At 42.9% G+C, this 23,295-nt stretch overlaps 1 protein-coding gene and 1 long non-coding RNA gene across 3 annotated transcripts in view; one reads left to right on the top strand and one right to left on the bottom strand.

The window, feature by feature from the left end:
* The window catches only part of MCUB (mitochondrial calcium uniporter dominant negative subunit beta), a 124,738-nt gene that overhangs the window by 99,634 nt on the left and 1,809 nt on the right, over positions 1 to 23,295 (top strand). For both annotated transcript variants that reach the window (XM_032254783.1, XM_032254784.1), the window contains 3 exons: positions 18,185 to 18,345; positions 20,288 to 20,491; positions 21,096 to 21,212. In XM_032254783.1, the coding sequence (XP_032110674.1) occupies positions 18,185 to 18,345; positions 20,288 to 20,491; positions 21,096 to 21,212 (482 nt within the window). The remainder of the gene's footprint in view (positions 1 to 18,184; positions 18,346 to 20,287; positions 20,492 to 21,095; positions 21,213 to 23,295) is intronic.
* Positions 18,244 to 19,392, bottom strand: LOC116534419. Its single transcript, XR_004261705.1, has 2 exons — positions 18,699 to 19,392; positions 18,244 to 18,385 (listed from the first exon to the last, which is right to left on the bottom strand). It is a non-coding gene; the product is annotated as an uncharacterized LOC116534419 (long non-coding RNA).

Below are 23,295 nucleotides of genomic sequence, written 5' to 3'. Positions count from 1 at the left end.
CCTCAGTGAGGCTAGTTTTAAATTAGGGAAATCAGTTTTAAATTAGTGAATTCTCCTTTTTTTTTTGAGACGGAGTTTCGGTCTTGTTACCCAGGCTGGAGTGCAATGGCGCGATCTCGGCTCACCGCAACCTCCGCCTCACCGCAACCTCCGTCTCCTGGGTTCAGGCAATTCTCCTGCCTCAGCCTCCTGAGTAGCTGGGATTACAGGCACGCACCACCATGCCCAGCTAATTTTTTTTTGTATTTTTAGTAGAGACGGGGTTTCACCGTGCTGACCAGGATGGTCTCGATCTCTTGACCTCGTGATCCACCCGCCTCGGCCTCCCAAAGTGCTGGGATTACAGGCTTGAGCCACCGCGCCCAGCCTAGTGAATTCTCTTGAGGAAAATTTGGCATAAAAAAACAAAGAAAAAAAAAAACCCACAAATGGGGTCGTCTAGCTCCCAGCCTTGTATCCCCCTCCAATGCATGACGGCCAACTTCAAGGTTGGATTCTCAGGCCAATATGGGGTGAAATTAACCCCTGGAAGACTCCGCTCTTTGTGTGAACTTGAATGGCTGTCTTTCGGAATTAGGTGGCCAGATACTGGGACCTATGACCCCAAAATTACCCAGGCTGTATGGAAAATGGTTGCAGAAACTCCTAGATACCCTGAGCAGTTTCCATACATCGACCAATGGTTGGGTTTAGTCCAATGGCCTCCCCCATGGCTAAAGCGCTGCATAAAACAGGCTAGACTTCAGGTCACATTAGCCAGCCCAAAAGAAAGTCCCTTCTGGGCCAGCCATTCTCCCTACCCCAGCAGAGGATCAGGAATTACTTCCACCCTACTCAAGGCCCTCTAAACCAGCGCCTCAGCACCCCCCTCGACAGTACTATTAACCAAACCTTGTCCCCCCTGCACACCCATAGCGGGGCCCCCGCACCCACTGGCAGTCCTCCCTTTCCAAGAGGCACCCCCAACAGAAGACAATTGGGGTCGCCCATTCTTTGTTCACATCCCCTTCTTGTCAAGTAACTTATATAACTGGAAGGTGATAGAGATCAAAAAGAGGGCCAAAAAGACCAAGTGCTGGCATGAGCTTTAAGAGCAAGGGAAAGCTGCCGGGCTAAACCCAAAATTGGCAGCACCCATAGCATGGCAAAGGGGATTTCTATGGCCTGCAAGCCGGCAAAGATGCATCCAGTGTGAGGGGCTGTGCAGGAGGGAAGTGCTGGGGAACTGCTAAGAGTTCCCGGGAGGGGGTAGTACTGGAGAACTGCTAAGATGGCGAGACAGGGAGGGCTAGGTACCTGCCCAGATGGAAAGTTCCTGGGAGCGGGTAGTGCTGGGAGGCCGGGGAATTTAAGGCGGTGATGTTGCCAAGGTTTTACAATGAAACTCAACATCCCCCCTTCTCTGAGAAGCTCCAGGGTTTGACAGGACTCTTAAAATCTGTATTCCAGACGCATCGCCCCACTTGGGACAACTGCCAACAATTGTTATTAATTCTGTTCACCACAGAGGAAAAAGGCAAAATTAGACAGGAAGCCCTGAAAGCCATCATAGGTCCAGGGCGAGGAAAAAGTTTTTTTCCCTCTACCCGACCCCAATGGGACCTCAACACTTTGGGGGGGGCGTCACCAGGCTCTGAACACTTTTCACCGGTATCTTATAGAAGGGGTTAGGGGAGTGGCCCACAAGCCCAGTAAACTCTCCGAGGTAGGACCTGTAACTCAGGGTCCACAGGAGTTGCTAGCTGCTTTCCTTGAGCGCTTACTGGACGCCTGTTACCCTGAGGCCTGGAGAATCAGCGGGCCATCAATCTGGCTTTTGTTTCCCAGTCCACCCCAGACATCAAAAGAAAATTGCAAAAATTAGAGAGGTTCCAGAGAATGAATTTAACTCAGTTGTTAAAAAATTGCCCAAAAAGTCTTTAACAATAAAGACACCTTAGAGGCCAAGCAAAATAAGAGAGTTACTAAGGCAGTGATAGCAGCACTCCAGGAAAAACCACAGCTAGCCCCTGGACCACAAATCGATTCGTTGATCTGGTAAATGGCACTGTCACCCATTCCCTGAATGTCCATATCCACTTCTGTGACGGGACTTGCTCCACAAACTGCAAGCAAATATTTCTTTCAGCAAGGGTCAAGCTTGCCTCTCAATTCCTCCTCCTTTAGCCACAGGGCCACCTCAGCAGATCCTCATCACCTGTGCTCTGTCAGACAAGTATCTTTTGCAGGAAGCTTTATCCTCAGAGGCAGATCAACCATCTGCACCAGACTTCCTCCGCAAATTTCAAGAGAGTGTACCCGGAGTATGGGCTGAAACAAGTCCCCCAGGACTGGCAAGTCACCAAACCCCAGTCGCGGTCCAGCTATTAGCAACGGCAACTGCAGTCCAGGTGAAGCAATACCCTATGAGCCGGGAAGCCAGGCGAGGAATTGCTCCGCACATCACCAGACTCTTGAAGGGAGGAATCCTCACTACCTGTAAGTCTCCCTGGAACACCCCCTTGCTCCCCGTGCTAAAACCAGGCACACAGGACTATCGGCCTGTGCAGGACTTGAGGTAGGAGAATAAACGGGTAGAAACTGTTCATCCTACAGTTCCAAATCCGTACACCCTCCTAAGTCACTTGGACCCAGAACACCATTACACTGTCTTGGATCTTAAGGATGCATTCTTTTGCATCCCACTAGCCCCTGGTAGCCAGCCTATAATTGCTTTTGAATGGACCGACCCTGATACTGGAGTCGGGGCAACTCACTCGGAGAAAACTGCCTCAGGGGTTCAAAAACTCCCGCACTCTGTTTGATGAGGCACTTAGCCAAGACCTTGCTGCCTTCCGAGCTGAGTTCCAGAGTGTACCCTACTCCAATACATGGATGACTTACTCTTGGCTACAAAAACCCAGGAGGCCTGTAAAGAGACCATCCAGTCATTATTGAAAAAAACCCTGCAGACTTTGGGGTACCGGGTCTCAGCTAAAAAGGCCCAACTCTGCCAGCCAAAAGTGACTTACCTGGGCTATGTTATAGAGAAGGGCAACCGGGCACTGGCACCCAGCCGAGTCCAAGCAGTGCTGCAAATACCCAACCCCACCACAAAATGCCAAGTTCGAGAATTCCTTGGGGCAGTAGGGTACTGCAGGCTATGGATTTTGGGATTTGCTGAGATAGCCAAGCCCCTGTATGCCTGCGCTGGAGGAAATCAGCCCTTGATATGGACAGAGGTGGAGCAACAGGCTTTTGACAAGCTCAAGATTGCCCTGACTGCAGCCCCAGCCTTGGCCTTGCCAGTCATCTCTAAACCTTTCTAGTTGTTTGTGCATGAAAAACAGGGAGTCGCTAAGGGGGTGCTCACCCGGACATTGGGACCCTGGTCCCGGCCAGTTGCCTACCTTTCAAAAAGACTTGATCCCGTAGCCTCTGGGTGGCCAGCTTGTTTGAGGGCGGTGGCAGCTACGGCCCTTTTAGTCACGGAGGCGAACAAACTGACCTTAGGGCAGGAGTTGAACTTAGTGGCACCCCACGCTGTGGAGTTGCTACTCCGTGGAGCTATGGGAAAATAGATGTCTAATGCCCACATAGCCCAATACCAGGCCTTACTTTTGGACCGGCCCTGCATAAAATTTTCAAAAACCACAGTTTTAAACCCCGCCACACTGCTACCTGACAGCGAGCCAGAGGAACCCATATATGACTGCCAACAGACAATAGATGTCCACGCTGTGCAACCAGATCTCACCAACTTCCCCCTGTGGAACCCAGAGGAGGTACTGTATACAGATGGCAGCAGCTTCATGGTCGACGGAGTCAGGTACGCTGGGGCAGCTGTGGTCACTCTAAAGCAGGTTATCTGAGCCCAGGCTCTTCCACATGGAACCTCAGCCCAAAAGGCTGAACTTATAGCTTTAATAAAGGCCTTGGACTGGGCGAAGGGAAAAATTGTTAACATCTACACGGACAGCTGGTATGCTTTTGCTACGGCCCATGTGCATGGTGCCATTTATAAAGAAAGAGGGTTGCTTACCTCAAAGGGAAAAGTCATCAAAAACAAAGAGGAAATCCGAGCTCTACTAGAAGCTATATGGAAGCCTAAGGCAGTGGCATTAATGCACTGCAAAGGACACCAGAAGGGAGATTCACCAGAGGCAAGGGGAAATAGGGCAGCTGACCTACAGGCCAGATCCGCAGCCGTGGGGCCAGTAAAACCTCTGACTCTTCTTGTGACTCTGCCGGCCCCAACCCTGCCTCCTACCCCAACATATTTGCCTGAGGAAGAAAACTTTGCTAAAGAACAGGAGTGACGACAAGATTCCACAGGATGGTGGATTCTACTGGACACAAGGATTGTGCTCCCCGAGGCTCTAGGACGGGCTCTGGTTAAGCACACACACCAGGCCACTCACTTAGGGCAAACAAAATTAACTGAGCTGCTGAGGGTTAGATACTACATTCCACACTTATATAAGATTGTTAGAAAAAACTACTTGTTGTAATGTATGTGCCAGGGTAAATCCAGGAGGCAGTAGGCCTAGTCAAGCAGGGATAAGACTTTAAATGTATTAGCCCAGGGGAACACTGGGGGTTAGATTTTACTGAAATAAAGCCCCCAGAGTGCGGTTGTAAGTACGTCATTATATTTGTAAACACTTTCTCTGGATGGGTCGAGGCTTTTCCTACTAGGTCAGAAACCGCACTGGTAGTAGCGAAAAATTGTTACAGGACCTGGTTCCTCAGTTTGGCTTGCCCCTGACACTGGGATCAGATAATGGCCCTGCATTTACAGCACAGGTTTCCTGGAAACTACACTGTGCCTATCGCCCCCAGAGTTCAGGGCAGGTTGAAAAGATGAACCATAAAGAAAACTTTAACAAAATTCATTCTAGAGACCGGTGGAAATTGGGTCAGCCTGCTTCCTTTTGTTCTCCTCTGTACCCCATGTACTCCCTATAAAAAAAGCTTTACTCCTTTTGAAATTATGTTTGGAAGTCCCCCTCCCTTACTCCCCAGACTTGCGGACGCCATACATGCTGGAGTCCATAACCATACACTCCTTAAGTCCTTGCAGGCACTCCAGTCTGTTCAGTCCCATGTGCACTCGCTCATCAGGGGAACTCGACCTACCCCAGTGGATTTCGCTGACCAGCCGGTACACCCCTTCCAGCCAGGGGACGAAGTCCTGGTGAAGAGAGTCACTACCTCTGGCCTAACTCCTCGCTGGAAAGGACCCTACACTGTAATCCTGGTCACCCCCACAGCAATCAAGGTGGATGGACTGACTGCCTGGATTCACCACTCACACGTCAAGACTGCCCCCCGCCAGATGCAGGATGGGAAGCGGTTCCATCCTCAACGGACCCCCCTAAAGCTAAGACTATTGCGCCGTTCTCGGTCATCATCCTACTCTCCCTGATTCCTGCAACCACCCTCCAAAAGGGACCCTCCTTGGCACCCACCTACTATCGATGGGTCATCACCGAGGGCTCCACTGGAGCATATGTTATTTCCTTAACCGGAAAGGGATCCACCCTAGTCAACCTAACCCTGGAGTACACTCCGGAGACCCCCATTACCTTCTCCCTGGACCTCTGTGCCCTCCTGGGCCCCCACTTAAATTTCAGGACAAGTGGAAGTATAGCTGGGTGCGGCAGTTCAGGGGCAGAGCAACAACTCCAGACCATGGGGTTATATCTGTGCCCAGGATCCACGCCACAAAAAAAAAAAAGATGAAACTGTGGAGACTTAAATGAATTCTTTTGCCCCCATTGGGGTTGTGAAACTATCTCCACTATAACAGGATATACTGCAAACAGAGACTCTTTCATTTTCTCACCTGAGACCCTCCTGCAAACCCCTGGCTAACATTCCTGCTCACTGGATTAGCAGGACCCTTGGTGCTAATGGTCCTAGGGTTAACATTTGGACCATGCCTTTTAAACATGTTCCTCAAATTTATCCAGGAAGAAATAGATTCGGTCAAATTGATGGTTCTGAGATCCAAATATGGGCCCTTGTGTCAAAAAGAGGAAACCTATTAAAGATTTAATACATGTTAAAAGAACAGGGGGGAATGTGATATTGTGCTGGCCTAGAGCCAGAACTTGAGCAACACTATTTTATAAAATGCAAAACTGTTTTTTAAATAAGTTGAAGTGGCTGCCCCATTCTCCTCACAATAACTACTGTCCTTGACCTCTGTAAATAGAACTGCTAGTTTGTTCTTCAAAACTATGTAAAGCTGCTTACCTTTTCTTATCAGTAACTGCTAAAATCTGTGACTTCTATCACCACCCAGATGATGTATAAACAAATGTATATCTTGACTTCTGTAAACCACTGAGGTAACAAACAGAATGACAAAAGTCCCCTAGCCCTTGGAATGTCCGGAGACCCCCGCCCTTGTCTCCACCCAGGAGGTGAATCACAGAATCCCCTAGCCCTTGAAATGTCCGAAACCTTTTCATCCCCATCCCCGCCCCTCACCCCCACTCCAAAGGTGGTTTTTCGGGTATAAAAAATCATAGCACCCTCCTTTTGGCACCACAGGTTGGAGAGACGTGAGTCCTCTGTGGTCGCTGGCATAATAAATGACCCTGCAATCTGGCATACTTTTGTCTTGGTGATAACTTTCTACACTCGGTCAAATACAACACTATTAGGTTTTGCCTCATGTACTTTGATGCTGTATTAGGAGCATACACATTAAGTATTGTCATGTCTTCTTAGAGAACTCGCCTTTTTATTATTATGTAGTGTCACTTTTTACTCCTGGTAGCTTTTCCTTGCTCTAATGTCTGTTTTGTCTGAAATTAATATAGCTATTTCAGCTTTCTTTTCATTAGTGTTAGCATGATATATCTTTCTTCATCTCTTTGCTTTTCATCTATATATGTCTTCATATTTAAAGTGGGTTTCTTACAATATGTAGTTGGATCTGGCTTTTTGATCCACTTTGAAAAGCTCTGTCTTTTGATTGGTTTATTTAGATCATTGGCATTCAAATTGATTACTGATATACATAATATCTACCATTTTGCTGTTGTTTTCTATTTGTTGCCCTTGTTTTTGTTCCTGTTTTGTCTTCCACATTTTTTATGGCTTTTTTGGTTTTTAATTGAGCATTCTATATATTTCATTTTCTCTCCTTTTCCAGCATATTATTTATACATCTTTTTTTAGTGGTTACCTAAGAGTTTGCAATATACACTTACAATTATTGCAAGTCCACTTTCAAATAACAGTATATTGCTTCATGGATAATGCAGATACCTTACAATAACAAAATAATCCTAATTCCTCCCTCATGTCTGTTGTCTCACTGCTGTCATTCATTTCAGTGATTCATAAGCACAGGCATATAAGCATATATAGTGAAAAACAGTGTTACCATTATTCTTTTGAACCAGCTGTTATCTACTAGATCAATTAAGATGATAAAAATAAAGGTTTTTATTTTACCTCCACTATTCCTTCTCTGATTCTCTTTTTTTCTGTAGAGCTAAATTTTCAACCTAAATCATCTTGCTTTTCTCTGAAGAACTTCTTTTAATATTTCTTGCAGGCCGGATTGCTGGCAACAAATTCAGTCAATTTTTGTTTGAAAATATCTGTTTCTCTTTTTGAAGGATAATTTCATAGGATACGGAATTTTAGACTTTTTTTTTTCTCTCTCTCTTCAACACTAAGTATCCCACTTCTTGATTGCATGATTTCAGAGAAGTCAGGTTTAACGTCTTCTTTTTCCTCTGCTATAGCTAAAGGTTCCCACTCCCCCACCCTGGCTTAAGAATTATTTTCTTTATCTTTGATTTTCTGCAGTTTGAAAATAATATACTTATGTGTAGTTTTCTTTTGGTATTTGTTCTGCTTGGTGTTCTCTGAGCTTTCTGGATCTGTGGTTTGCTATTTGACATTAGTTTGGGAGGAATTCTCAGTCATTAATCAAATAATTCTTCTGTTCCTTTATTTTCCTTCTGGTATTCTCATTGCATACATGTTATTCCTTTTGTAGTTGTACTAAAGTTCTTGGATATTCTCTTCTGAGTTTCCCCCCCCCCCAATCTTTTTTCTCTTTGCTTACCAGTTTTGAAAGTTTCTAATGAAATATCCTTAAGCTCAGAGATTCTTTCTTCAGCTATGTCTCATCTACTAATAAGTCCATTAAAGGCATTCTTCATTTCCATTACAATGCTTTTGATCTCTAGCATTTTATTTGGATTCTTTCTTAGAATTTCCATCTGTCTTCTTACATTACCCATCTGTTCTTGCATGTTATCTACTTTTTCTAGTAGATTCCTTAGCATATTATTTGTAGTTATTTCAAGTTGCTAGTCTGATAATTCCAACGTTCCTGCTGTGTCTGGCTCTGGTTCTGATGCTTATTCTGTCCCTTCAAACTGTGTTTTTTTGCCTTTTTTTTTTTTGGGGGGGGATGGAGTTTCGCTCCTGTTACCCAGGCTGGAGTGCAATGGCGCGATCTCGGCTCACCGCAACCTCCGCCTCCTGGGTTCAGGCAATTCTCCTGCCTCAGCCTCCTGAGTAGCTGGGATTACAGGCACGCGCCACCATGCCCAGCTAATTTTTTGTATTTTTAGTAGAGACGGGGTTTCACCGTGCTGACCAGGATGGTCTCGATCTCTTGACCTCGTGATCCACCCGCCTCGGCCTCCCAAAGTGCTGGGATTACAGGCTTGAGCCACCGCGCCCGGCCGTTTTTTGCCTTTTAGTAAGTCTTGTAATTCTGTGTTAAAAGCTGGATATGATATACTGGATAAAGGGAACTGCAGTAAATAAGCCTTTTGTAATATAGTGATAAAGTAAGGTATGGAGGGTAAGGGTTCTGTAGTCCTATGATTAAGAGGGCTAGGTCTCAGTCTTTTAGTGAGCCTGTGCCCCTGGACTGTGAACTTCACAAGTGCTTCTCAGCCCTTCCCCCACTCCCCTTCACCTTAGGCGGGATAGGATGGTTATAGGGTGCTGAAGTTGGGCATTTCTTTTCTCCTAGGTTAGCTAAGCTCTAATGGAATCCCAATAGGTTAGGCTCTGGAAAAATAATTTACCTTGTGGACAATCCTTGTTAAGAATAACAGAATTTGGCAGGGCACGGTGGCTCATGCCTCTAATCCCAGCACTTTGGGAGGCCAAAGTGGGCAGATCACTAGGTCAGGAGTTAGAGATCAGCCTACCAACATGGTGAAACCTCGTCTCTACTAAAAATACAAAAATTAGCTGGGCATGGTGGCAGGCATCTGTAACCCCAGCTACTTGGGAGGCTGAGGCAGGAGAATTGCTTGAACGCGGGAGGCAGAAGCTGCAGTGAGCTGAGATCACACTGCTGCACTCCAGCCTGGGCAACAGAGTGAGACTCTGTCTCAAAAAAATAAAAATAGGCCGGGCGCGGTGGCTCACGCCTGTAATCCAAGCACTTTGGAGGCCAAGGTGGGTGGATCACCTGAGGTCGGGAGTTCAAGACCAGCCTGACCAACGTGGTGAAACCCTGTCTTAAAAAATAAATAAATAAAAATAAAAATAAAAAAGCGAGGCACAGGGGCTCATGCCTGTAATCCCAGCACTTTGGGAGGCAGAGGGAGACTGATCACCTGAAGTCGAGAGTTCAAGACCAGCCTGACCACCATGGAGAAACACTGTCACTACTAAAAATATAAAATTAGCCGGGAGTGGTGGTGCATGCCTGTAATCCCAGCTACAGGCTGAGGCAGGAAAAGCACTTGAACCTGTAGGTGGAGGTTGTGGTGAGCCGAGATCGGGCCACTGCACTCCACCTAGGCAACAAGAGAGAAACTGTCTCAAAAGAAAGAATAACAGAATTCTCTGGTGTATTTCAAAATGACTACTTTTCCTTTCCTGCCACCAGAAGGAGATTTTTCTTCAGTTTTCACTGTGAGAACCTAGTAGAGCTCCCAGAAGTAAAACTCACAAAAGTGCGGGTATGCCCCCACCTATGGGACTCCCTGAAGTGTTTACATTTCGAGTTGTCCACACTGAGCCTCCAGCAGTTTGTCAGTTACATACAGTTCAGGTTTTTCTACCCTGGTACTGATTCTTTGCAGATTTCTACTCATGAGTCTCTGCTTCACTAACTTGTGATTGTATTTATCTATCTCTTCAATTCTGAGGATAGCAGTTTTCCCTCTAACCTTAGTTTTCTTATGCATCAAGAAGAGTTGTTGATTTTCAGTGTATTCAGCCACTTATTAATTGTTAGGCTAGAGTGACAACTTCTGAGGTTTTTTTTTTTTTTTCTTTTTTCTTTTTTTTTCTGGAGACAGTCTCACACTGTTGCCCAGGCTGGAGTGCAGTGGCACAATCTCCGCTCACTGCAACCTCTGCCTCCCAGGTTCACGTGATTCTCCTGCCTCAGCCTCCCAAGTAGCTGGGGTTACAGGCGCCCACCACCATGCCTGGCTAATTTTTTGTATTTTTAGTAGAGATGGGGTTTCACTACATTGGCCAGGCTGGTCTTGAATTCCTGACCTTAAGATCCGCCTGCCTCGGCCTCCCAAAGTGCTGGAATTACAGGTATGGAGCCACCGCACCAGACCACCTTAAGAGTTTTTTATATGTCAGATAGGAAACTGGAAGTCTTGACTCTCTTTGAGAGAGCTTTTTTTCATCTTGAACTACCATTTTGGCCACTAGCAATATTCTTTTGGACAATTCTCAGCCATTATTAGTTCAAATATTGCTGCTTTTCCTATCTTTTTTCTTCTTCTGGTAGTCCCATTATGCCTAAATTACGCTTTTGCAATTTTCCCACAGTTCCTAGATATTTTGTTGATTTTTTTTCCATTCTTTTTTCTCCTTGACTTTCAGTTTGAGAAGTTTGTTAGCATACCCTGAAGCTGACTGATTCTTTCCTCCTCAGTGTCTAGTCTACTGATGAATCCATCAAAGGCATTCTTCATTTCTGTTACAGTGGTTTTTATTTCTAGCAATTCCTTTTGGCTCTAAGTTTCTATCTCTCCATTTACATTACTCATCTTTTCTTGCATGTTGTACACTTTTTTCCATTAGAGCCTTTAATCATAATTGTTTTACCATCTTACTCTTATAAGTCCAAAGTCTCTGCCATATCAGAGCCTGGTTCTGATGCTTGTTTTGTCTCTTCAGACTGTGATTGTTATTGTTTTTTTCTTTGCCTTTTAGCTAGTCTTTAAATTTTTTGCTGAAAGCTAGACATGATGTATCAGGCAATAGAAAGTGAGCTGAACAGGTCTTTAATGTGAAGTTTTATGTGGCTTCACATAAAGTTTTATGTTGCTTCACATAAAGTTTTATGTTAAGTTTTACGAGTTAGATGTTTAATGTTTGCTGTAGCTGTAGATTATCAGAGGCTTTCCTCTAATGTTCTTATTTTTGTTTCTACTGATGTTTTGGGGTTCCGCTGTAAATTCTTTCTCAAATAGAATCTGTGCTTTATATAAAACTGGAGTTCTATTAATGTAGTGGTAAGATATTGAGGAGAGGAATCATTCTATAATCTTATTATTAAATATATATATCTTTTTAATTGGGCTTGTATCTCTAGGCTGTAACCTTTACAAGAGTTTCTTAACCTCTTTTATTTTCCAGTGTGAGACAATAAGGCTAGAGGGGTCTGTAGTTGACTAATTGCCCTTTTTCCAGGTCAGATAAGGCTCTAGTAGTTTCCTATTGTGGAGGACATGTGCTCAGGGCTGTGCTATTTCAGAATGGTTATTTTTCCTTTCTTCCTGCCCAGAGCAGGGACAGTATTTTTCTCTGATCTCTGATCTTCACTGTGAGAACTGGTAAGATTCCAGGAGATAAAATTGATGAAAGTGTGGGAGTTTTTACTTCAAAGCTAGTTCATACTGAGTGTCCAGCAATTTACCAATTACAGTTTAAGAATTCCTGCTAGTATTGGCTCCTGAGGCTTCTCCCAGTAAGCCGCAATTATAGACTGTTAAGGGTAGGGGGAAGAAATTCATAAGTCCATGCCTTAATAAATTGGTGATAAAATACATCAACAAATAATAGAAGGCTCTTACTTACAGTGAGATGCTGAGCATCTACTGGTAAATGTGGAATGGTTTCTGGAGGTGGAAAATCATCATTTTGCAACCAAATTCTAGATCAGGCAAGAGCCATCAACAGGAAGGGAATTTAGATAAGAAATTGATTTTTTAAAAAGTCCTCCATTTTGGAGCAGCTCCAGCTAGTCATATCTGGTACAGTTTGAACATCAGTGACTCCTGTGTCTTTGTTACTTGCTCCCTCTCCCGCATTTTTTGTAAGCACTTTCTTACTTTTTGGTATAGAAAGATAATCCAGGTTGATCTTGTACTGTTAGCCATTTCTGTACTGTTAGCCATCACTGTTAGCCATTTCTCTGAGGATCTCTCAAACAAAAATAATTTAAAAAATTTTTAAATTGTATGTTTGAACATTATATGGGATTTTCAAATATAAACAAGAATAAAGAAATTAAAATGAATCACTCAGGCTGGGTACAGTGGCTCTCGCCTGTAATCCCAGCACTTTGGGAGGCCAAGGCAGGTGGATTATGAGGTTAGGAGTTCGAGACCAGCATAACCAACATGGTATAACCCCATCTCTACTAAAAATACAAAAAGTAGCCAGGTGTGGTGGCGCATGCCTGTAATCCCAGCTACTCAGGAGGCTGAGGCAGGAGAATCGCTTCAACCTGGGAGGTGGAGGTTGCAGTGAGCCGAGATCATGCCATTGGACTCCAGCCTGGGCAACAGAGCAAGACTCTGTCTCAAAAGAAAAAAAAAAAGAATCACTCATTTTAACACTTACAAACTTTCTTCCATTCTGAATTCTCTTTTAACATCAGGGTAGTATTTAACTTCAAAGAGAGAAGGGGAACAGAAATTGAAAAATATGGAAGTGGAAATCACTGTTAAAGATTTTATACAACTTTCATGTCCAGTGAGTTTCTTTCCTTTTTTTCTTTTTTTTTTTTTTTTTGCCTCCCAAACCCCATATCTAGTGAGTTTCTCACACCCTGGAAGGTCTTTCACTTCCTGTTCTTTGGGTTGCATGTATGAGCAAACAAGTGAAAATAGATGTTTACAGGCCATCCCATTACTCTATGTGACCTTCCCATCCCTCAAACCACCACATAGACTGTAAGCTTTAGGTCCAAGTGGGATAAAGCACGACCTCCCTGCTCCTGCCAGCTCATTAGAAAACTTCTCTTGCTGCCTGAAGGGCTGTTTGTTGGGATTGAACTCCTCGGGCAGGAGCTTCCCTGGAGATAGAAGGTCAGTGACCCCAGGTTTCACTGGAGCCTCAGCTTATGAAAACTGTATCAGGCTTGCCAAGTCTCACAGTGTAAAGTAAACAGGGACACAGCATAACTCAAAGGAAAACAATGACAGAGGAATCATACTGGCTTAACATGAAATTTATGAAATTACAAACTTGGAGTTTTCAAAAAAATTATTTAAACTCCATTTAAATAAAATATTCCTAAAACATGGCAAATTTGGATTTGAAAATTTGGGTTATAAAAATTAAGTTCACATAGAAAACACATATACAAGAAATAAGCAGTTTCTGAAGAAAAGAAAAATAATAATTATCTCTCATTTTTGGGCTTTATTAGGAGATGCCACAGACAAATGGTATGAGTCAATTTAGGTTGGTGGTGTGACTAATGAATTCTGTGGTGCCCATGTTTCGGAAAGAGCAGAGCCAAAGCCACTCATTGTTGAACTCAGATAAACATTTCATGGCCACTTGACAGACTCTCCCCTTGACTAAACTTTATTCAGGTTCCTCTGAACCCTCTTCACAACTAGGCATTAATCATGGCCTATAAAAACTGTCAACTCTCAGCATAAATTTTGTCAATACTGTCCCCCTCACACCACACACACTAAGACTTGAACAAACATTTGCATAGTTTCTAATAGCTCAAGGCCACATCATTTGGATGACAACTCCAGTTCCCTTATAATGCCTGTCTGAGAAAACTCAATACTATCTGGAAAATTTACTGTTTATTCCAGCCAAAACCTGGTGATAGGTCAGTAAGCCATAGAACCTCATCTTTAGAGTAATTCTGTACTTTGAATATATTCCCCAAAGTTTATGTGTTAGAAACTTGATCCCCAGTGTTGTGGTATTGGGATGTAAGGCCTACTGCGAGGTGTTTGGCTCATGGAGACACTGCCCTAATGAATAGATTAATGACATTTTCACTGGAGAGGTTCATTATCATGGCAGTAGTTTCCTTATAAAAGGGGGAGTTTGGCCCCTTCCTATGCTGTTGTGCATTCACACTTGCTTTTTCTCTGCTTCCCTTTTGCCATGGGATGATGCAGCAAGAAGGTTCTTACCAGATGCCAACACCTTGGTCTTGGACTTCCCAGATTCCAGAACCATGAGGAAATAAAATTTTGTTCTTTGTAAGTTGCCCAGTCTGTGATATTCTGCTATTTCAGTAGAAAACATGTTAAGACAGAAAATTGGTAATAGGAGTGGAGTTATTGCTATAACAGGTATCTGAAAAGGTGTAAGTGGCTTTGGAATTTGGTTATGAGCAAAGGCTGGAAGAGTTTGGAAGAACAGACTAGAAAAAGCCTATATTGCCGTAAACAGAGTATTAAGGGCAATTCTGATGAGGGCACGGAAGATAATAGCTATAGGGAAAGTCTGAAAATTTTTAGAGATTTACTTAAATGGTCATGATCAAAATCTTGGTAGAAATATAGATGGTAGGCTGGGCCTGGTAACTAACGCCTGTATTCCCAGCACTTTGGAAGGCCAAGCGGGTGGATCACTTAAGGTCAGGAGTTTGAAACCAGTGTGGCCAACATGGTAAAACCCTATATATATAAAGATTATATATATATAATCTTTTTAGTAGAGACATATATGGCAAAGAATATATATATAATCTTTTTAATACACACGGCAAAGGCCAATCTGATAAGCTTTTTGAAATGAGGAATATCTTAGTGGAAGCTGGAATAAACACCATAATTGTTATGGACTTACAAAGAACTTCCAAGCCCTCACCAGAATTGCCCTTAATACTCTGTTCTTGATAATGCAGGCCTTTTCTAGTCTGCTTTTCCAGACTCTTCCAGCCTTTGCCCATTACCAAATTCCAAAGCCACTTACACCTTTTCAGGTATTTGTTATAGCAATAATCCCACTCCTAGAACCAATTTTCTGGTAAGGGCCTTCTTGCTGTGTCATAATGTAGCAAAAAGCATCACATGGGTGAGAGAGAGCAAGCAGGGGCCAAATTTGTCCTTTATTAAGGAACCTACTGCCAAGATAACAAACACACTCCCATGAAAATGACATTAATCCATTCATGTTGGTCCTCATGACCTAAACACCTCTAAAATGTCCCACCTCCCAATACCTTTGCATTAGGGATCAGGTTTCTAACATATGAACTTTGAGGGACACATTCAAACCATAGCATTCTGCCCCTGGCTCCCCAAATTCATTTCCTTCTCACATGCAAAATATATTTACTCCATCGCAATAGTCTCAAGCATCTACTCAAAAGTCCAATTCCAAAGTCTCATCTAAATCAGATATGGGCAAGAATCAAGCACAGTTCATCCTGAAGCAAATTCTCCTCCAGCTATGAGTCTGAAATCAAACTCACAGCTGGTGTTTGTACTTCCAAAATACAATGGCTGTATTTTGGCAAAGCCACGAGGGCAGGACTTCATTGATCTTGGATTTCCCAGCCTCCACTAACAAATTTCTGTTCTTTGTAAGGAAACAAATTTTTGTTCTTAGTACGTTACAGGGTCTGAGGTTTTTTGTCATAGCAGCACTAAGTAGACAAGTGGTTACTTCAGAAAGCTTGCAATTATGAACCTTCTCTCCTGCTTTGAGGTATGATTTTTTTTTTTTTTTGGGAGACAGAGTCTCAAAAAAGCCTGTCCCCCAGGCTGGAGTGCAATGGCGCAATCTCAGCTCACTGCAACCTCCACCTCCCAAGTTCAAGCAGTTCTCCTGCCTTAGCTTCAGGAGCAGCTGGGACTACAGGTGTGTACCACCACACCCATCTAATTTTTGTATTTTTAGTAGAGACAGCATTTCACCATGTTGGGCGGGCTGATCTTGAACCCCTGAACCCAGGTGATCCACCCACCTTGGCCTCCCAAAGTGCTGGGATTACAGGCATGAACCACCGCACCCAGCCTGAGGTATAAATTTTTTTTTATTACCCAGACCTGTCTTCTCAAGGACTTGGTAGTCTATCTTTGAAATGCTAATGTTCAAGGATGTACTCTTGCTCTTACTCCCAACCTGTGGGTGCCTTGCTCTGACTGGCATCCTGTCATAAGATATGGTAAGTTTGTTTCTCTTCTGGATAGCTGCTAGTTAACAAACCCAGATGGCCCAGTAGCATTAACCAGCTTCCCACTTTTTTTTTCCACTTCCCTTACTCTGTTTAAGCCCCTGCTGTTCACCCTGCCTATTCTGTCATTCTTTCTTTAAAACAGTCACCTCGGCCGGTCACAGTGGCTCACGCCTGTAATCCCAGCACTTTGGGATGCCGAGGTGGGCGGATCACAAGGTCAAGAAATCGAGACCATCCTGGCCAACATAGTGAAACCCCATCTCTACTAAAAATACAAAAATTAGCTGGGCATGGTGGCATGCGTCTGTAGCCCCAGCTATGTGGGAAGTTAAGGCAGGAGAATTGTTTGAACCCAGGAGGTGGAGATTGCAGTGAGCCGAGAACATGCCCTGCACTCCAGCCTGGCACCTGGCTGACAGAGCAAGACTCTGTCTAACAAAAAAAAAGTCACCTCTGCACAAATGGAAGTTGAGTTCAGTTCACGCTGGACCCTATTGCAATAGTTAATAAAATTTACCCTTGCTGTTTTAGTGTCCAGCTTTGTCTGTCTTTATTATATACTTTACAGTTTTGGACCAAATTTTGTCCCATCTATGCCTTTTCTCTGTATATAGATCTTTTATGTATCAATACATTTTTTATTAACAAAAGGACACTGACTTTTCTACAGATCTCAAAGCCTAAAAGGGAACGCCTAGCTTTCATTCCTGTATGCAGCTATAGCTTAGAATATGGAAGAGGGTAAAGACACAACAGTCTTGAATTGGGTAGTGATGGAAGAAAAATGACTTCAGGACTACTGACACAAACTGGAAAACTCACTAGGCTGATACTGATTCTAGACACGCATCTGCTGCCTGGTGGGAAGGTCTCTCTCCCTCAGGTTCCCTTACAGTGATAATGAAAAATTACAGCCCTAAAAAAGGTAATGAAAAATTACAGCCCTAAGAAAGGTATCAACCTGAAGGACTTCTCATAGGCTGAGCCTAATTTTATATGGACTTATAAAAACCCATAGAGAAGGCAGGAAGAGGGAAGTCTGTAATCAAAAATCTTTGTATTAAAAACTCTGAAACTCTTAACTCCTGTAAATATTAAAAAATAATTTTCCCTTTTCCCTTGGTTCTTAGCTGGGATGGACTCCTGTAACAAGACAGATTACTAAGAAAAAAACAAACAGTAGTTTAGTAATGAGTGTATTTCATAGACACATGGGAGGTATCCAGGGAATGAGTAATTCTCAAAGAGGTGGCTCTGAACCTCAGATGATAGAGCATCTTCTACAAAGAACAGTACATCTTTAGAGTTGTGACAATACAAAGGAAAAGGGCCTTGAGTCTCTAGGGGCAGCAAATTGTGGAAAGGCAAATAAGTTAGTTAAAGGTAGTTAAAAGCTACTAAAGTTTGTCATGTAGATTCCTCTGGTGCAATCTCTAAGCTGAAAAGGATCTAAAGTGTTTTTCCTGGTAGAGAGTCTTTGTCAATTTGTGTCCTGCTTTTAGGCAAATAGGGAGAGGCCAGAGAGCCTTTCTTGTATCTCTTTATTCTCAATTGCCTTCAGCTCAAAATAATCCTTATGCCAAAGTGGCATGTTTTTTGGTTACTTTTTTTCAACTTGTATATGAACTGCCTTTCAGATCCACACTTTTATTGTGACTCTCTGTTGAAAAGAACGTACACTTGAACTGCTTTTCAAATGTATATTACACCTTTGTTTACATGTTTGTAGGCCAGCTACCTTACCCTGTGGATCCTAAAATATTTGGAAAGATAATTGGGGAAAGACTTACACACCCTGCAGGCACAATGTGGTGACTGGCATGTTTCCCTTGTGTCTTTTCTCAGAAAAAACAAGTAATGAGCACACTGCTGAGATGGAACACATGAAATCCTTGGTTCATGGATTATTTACAGTCCTGCATTTAGAAGAGTCTCAGAAAAAGAGAGAGCACCATTTATTGGAGAAAATTGACCACCTGAAGGAACAGCTGCAGCCCCTTGAACAGGTTAGGAAGCATCATGGTTGAGTATGTTTAAAAATCATACCTAGTGGCCGGGCGCGGTGGCTCACGCCTGTAATCCCAGCACTTTGGGAGGCCGAGGCGGGTGGATCACGAGGTCAAGAGATCGAGACCATCCTGGTCAACATGGGGAAACCCCGTCTCTACTAAAACTACAAAAAATCAGCTGGGCATGGTGGCGCATGCCTGTAATCCCAGCTACTCAGGAGGCTGAGGCAGGAGAATTGCCTGAATCCAGGAGGCGGAGGTTGCGGTGAGCCGAGATCGCGCCATTGCACTCCAGCCTGGGCAACAAGAGCGAAACTCTGTCCCAAAAAAAAAAAAAAAAAAAATCATACCTAGTATGTTTTAAGTGCTCCTCATGTGAGCATTTTTCTGAATGCTTTCCATATGCTAATTTTCTCTTTATTCCTCACAAACATATAAGTTCAGTACTGTTAACTTCCTCATTTTTCAGATGAGGAAACTGAGCAACAAAGGTATATAGCTAATACATGGTAGAGCCTGGACTTGAGCTCACGTGGCCTGTGTTGAGAGCTGCCACCTTAAACACTATGCCTTGCTTCCTCTCCACAGATCAGTCATAATGTCCCTGTGAATAAGTGTAATAAAAGCAGGGAAGCACTAGCTGGAGTCCTACCTCCCTTTCCTTTTTAGAGAATAGGCCCAGCACCTGTGCTCTGCCTAACAGAATTGCAGCTGGAAAGCTGGTAATGGCTAGCCTCAAGTTAATCAATAGTGTGGAAAAAATAACTTTGATTTGAGGGGATAGCTGGGGAAATTTGTTTCAAGGGAAAGAACTGTATTCTTTAGACTTACCCATTTGTGATTTTTATTTAAATGGGAAGGTATATGTGTATCTTTGAATATGAATGGAAAGTTTCTGGAGATATAAGGAAGTTTTAATAGCAATTACCTCTAAGCATATTTGGAGGGTAGCAGAGAGAGGGACTTTTATTTTTTGTTTACCATTTTTTTTCTTTACTTGTAATATATTTACTTGGATTAAAATTTTAAAACCTGGCTGGGCGCAGTGGCTCACCCCTGTAATCCCAGCACTTTGGGAGGCTGAGGCCGGTGGATCACCTGTGATTGGGAGTTCAAGACCAGCCTGACCAACATGGAGAAACCCTGTCTCTACTAAAATTACAAAAATTAGCCAGGCATGGTGGCACATGCCTGGAATCCCAGCTACTCGGGAGGCTGAGGCAAGAGAATCGCTTGAACTCAGAAGGCAGAGGTTGCGGTGAGCTGAAATCACGCCATTGCACTCCAGCCTGGGCAACAAGAACAAAACACTGTCTTAAAAAATTTTTTTAATCTAAAATTTTCCTCCCACCTTATCCTCCCAGTTACTATATTCTCCACACCTATGAATCATTTCAGATTTTATCTATATACAAATATATTCTTATTTTGTTCTCTTTCTCAGAAAAGAAAGCACACTATTTTACACTATTCTCATCTTTTTTCCCAGTGTATTATAGAAATCTCCCCTTATTGGCACAGAGCTTTGTTACAGTTGTGTAATGTGTTGATGGGCATATGGATTATTTTGGACTTCTGCTATTAAGAATGAATCTGTAATGGGTTTTGTGTATGCAGTTGGGAGTTGCAGGATGAATTCCTAGAAGTGGAATTGCTAGGTCAAATAGACCTCTGATTTTAGTTGGAGTTCAGAAGATGACTTCTGAGTTTTTCATTGTATACTTTTCTATAAGTTTCATTTTTTCAAGGGCAGTTATTACCTTTATAATTTTTAAGATTAATGAGCTGACTTGGAAATGAGTAACTCATTCATGTATGTTTCTATTGTTTTTCCATATATCTGACCTCTTCAAAGTAAGAGTTCCTTTTCATCTTGCTTATTGTCCCCTTTAGTTGGTGTATTTGTAAACGGAATTAACAGTTTTTCATTCCCCCTCAGGTGAAAGCTAGAATCGAAGCTCATTCAGAAGCCAAAACCAGTGGACTCCTGTGGGCTGGATTGGCACTGCTGTCCATTCAGGGTGGGGCACTGGCCTGGCTCACGTGGTGGGTGTACTCCTGGGATATCATGGAACCAGTTACATACTTCATCACATTTGCAAATTCTATGGTCTTTTTTGCATACTTTGTAGTCACTCGACAGGTGAGTAGTTTGTTAGGAAAATGGTAAATTAGAACATCTTTGCAAATAATGTCTTATCTAAGCATTCAACAATAAAGCTTTTTTATTTACTGAATTACTGCCATCTGGGCTTCTATGAGCTGGTAAATTTTTTTAAGTGTTTTTCACGAGACTGGATGAAGACTCACAGAGAAGCTATATATAACTTCTACGGAGAAATAATTAGTATAACATAGAAATTCCTCCATTGGGATAAACATGTCAAATTTGTGTTCTCTGTGCTCTCATTTATAAATAAACCTGAATTTGCATTGCAAAACATTCAGTAACATTAACTTTGTCTCATGGTTATTTAATATGCCAAAAATCTCCCTTTTTTTCTTCCCCCTGCTTTCCCATTATGTTTCATTTCTCTTTCAAGTTTGCCTGCTTTTGAAAGGAGCAGCAGATCTTAAATGAGACTGAATGTTTTACTTGTGTTGGGTTATGCTTACCCTCATGACCACTGCAAATATTTTACTCATTCATCTGCCTTCTTTTGCTTTGGTGTAGCTGAGTCAAGTATCTTTCTTGCCAGAAGCGTTATGTTCATTCAAAACATGTTATTTTCTTTTGTTTTTTTAAGGATTATACTTACTCAGCTGTTAAGAGTAGGCAGTTTCTTCAGTTTTTCCACAAGAAATCGAAGCAACAGCATTTTGATGTGGAGCAATACAACAAGTTAAAAGATGAACTTGCTAAGGTATTGTACTACAAATACATCTTACGGCTGGTTTGTTTGGGAGCCAGAACTTAGTATCAGGGAGACACAATTGGTGGTTCATCCTCACAAGTTAAATCTTGGTCCTAGATTTCTATGTGCTACGGGATTGTTCATTGAAACAGTTGACACATTTCATATTAATCTCATATCCCAGTTTTACTCTTCCCTACATGAAGATAACTTTAAATGCGTGTGTTAAAATTTTTTAAATGAATTTCTAAGTAAATAAAAATTAGAATTTTAGGAAGGCAAACACTATGATAAGGAATTTAAGGCATATACGTTTCCTTTCCCTAAAGATAGAAGAATCATAGTATTCCTCCCTTTGTCTTTTCCCTTTTGAAAGTCGCTTAGGTATACACCGCTATAAAGTGAAGGAACCATGGTATGAACACAAGTTTGATTTCGGAGTCTATATTCTTTTTTTTTTCTTTTTTTTTTTTGAGACGGAGTTTCGCTCTTGTTACCCAGGCTGGAGTGCAATGGCGCGATCTCGGCTCACCGCAACCTCCGCCTCCCGGGTTCAGGCAATTCTCCTGCCCCAGCCTCCTGAGTCGCTGGGATTACAGGCACACGCCACCATGCCCAGCTAATTTTTTGTATTTTTAGTAGAGACGGGATTTCACCATGTTGACCAGGATGGTCTCGATCTCTTGACCTCGTGATCCACCCACCTTGGCCTCCCACAGTGCTGGGATTACAGGCTTGAGCCACCGCGCCCGGCCTCGGAGTCTATATTCTTAAGTACTTTTTCACAATCTGTTTGTCAGGCAGTTATCTCTGGTCTCCCAACTTACTCATTAACTTTGTTCAGATGGTGACTTCTCAGCACATCACTGGATTTTTCATTTTTATCAGTAATTTCATAACAAAAAAGTTCTGATAAAAATATCCTCCATTGCTCAATGCATGCTTGTTTAGTATGCATCCCTAAAATTTAAAAAAGAATTACTCAAATTTTGTAGTCTAAAAATCATAGAGCCTTTATTTTTATTTTTCCCCTTGAGATGGAGCTTTCTTGTTACCCAGACTAGAGTGTAGTGGCACAATCTCAGCTCAGCAACATCTGCCTCCTGGGTTGAAGCAATTCTTCTGACTTGGCCTCCCGAGTAGATGTGATTACAAGTGCCCGCCACCACGCCTGGCTACTGTTTTGTATTTTTAGTAGAGATGGAGTTTCATTGTGTTGGTCAGGCTGGTCTCAAACTCCTGACCTCAAGTGTTGCACCTGTCTCGGGCTCCCAAAGTGTTAGGACTACAAGCGTGAGCCACCATGTCCAGCCAAGCCTTTTTAAAAATATTTTTTATTTCATATAATCTTTCTGTAGGAAAAATACAATGCTTTAAAAATCTTTTTTTGTGGATTCCCTTATATTTGAATAATCCCATCTGAGAAGGCTAAGGAATATTCTTTCAGCTCATTTATATAGGACAGTGTATTTGAGATTTAGAAGGTAAGCCTGGCATGATCCCAATGATTTGGGAGGCCAAGGTGGAGGATCTCTCGAGTCCACAAGTTGGAGAGAAGGCTTCATCTCTACAAATGTTTTTAAAAAATTATCTGGGTGTGGTGCTTGTAGCCCCAATTTACAGCTACATGCTTGTAGCCCCAGCTACTTAGGAAGCTGAAGCAGGAGGATCCCTTGAGCCCAAGAGTTCAATGCTGCAGTGAACTATGATCACACCACATGGCACTCCAGCCTGTGACGGAGTGACATGAGATCCCCATCTCTAAAAAAAAAAAGTTTTAGGCCGGGCGCAGTGGCTCAAGCCTGTAATCCCAGCACTTTGGGAGGCCGAGGCGGGTGGATCACGAGGTCAAGAGATCGAGACCATCCTGGTCAACATGGTGAAACCCCGTCTCTACTAAAAATATAAAAAATTAGCTGGGCATGGTGGCGCGTGCCTGCAATCCCAGCTACTCAGGAGGCTGAGGCAGGAGAATTGCCTGAACCCAGGAGGCGGAGGTTGCGGTGAGCCGCGATTGCGCCATTGCACTCCAGCCTGGGTAACATGAGTGAAACTCCGTCTCAAAAAAAAAAAAAAAAAAAAAAAAAAAAAA

The sequence above is a fragment of the Sapajus apella genome, unplaced genomic scaffold (assembly GCF_009761245.1).
Source record: "Sapajus apella isolate SASKATOON/1434 unplaced genomic scaffold, GSC_monkey_1.0 scaffold87, whole genome shotgun sequence".
NCBI lineage: Eukaryota > Metazoa > Chordata > Mammalia > Primates > Cebidae > Sapajus > Sapajus apella.
This window is presented reverse-complemented; position numbering and strand designations above follow the sequence as displayed.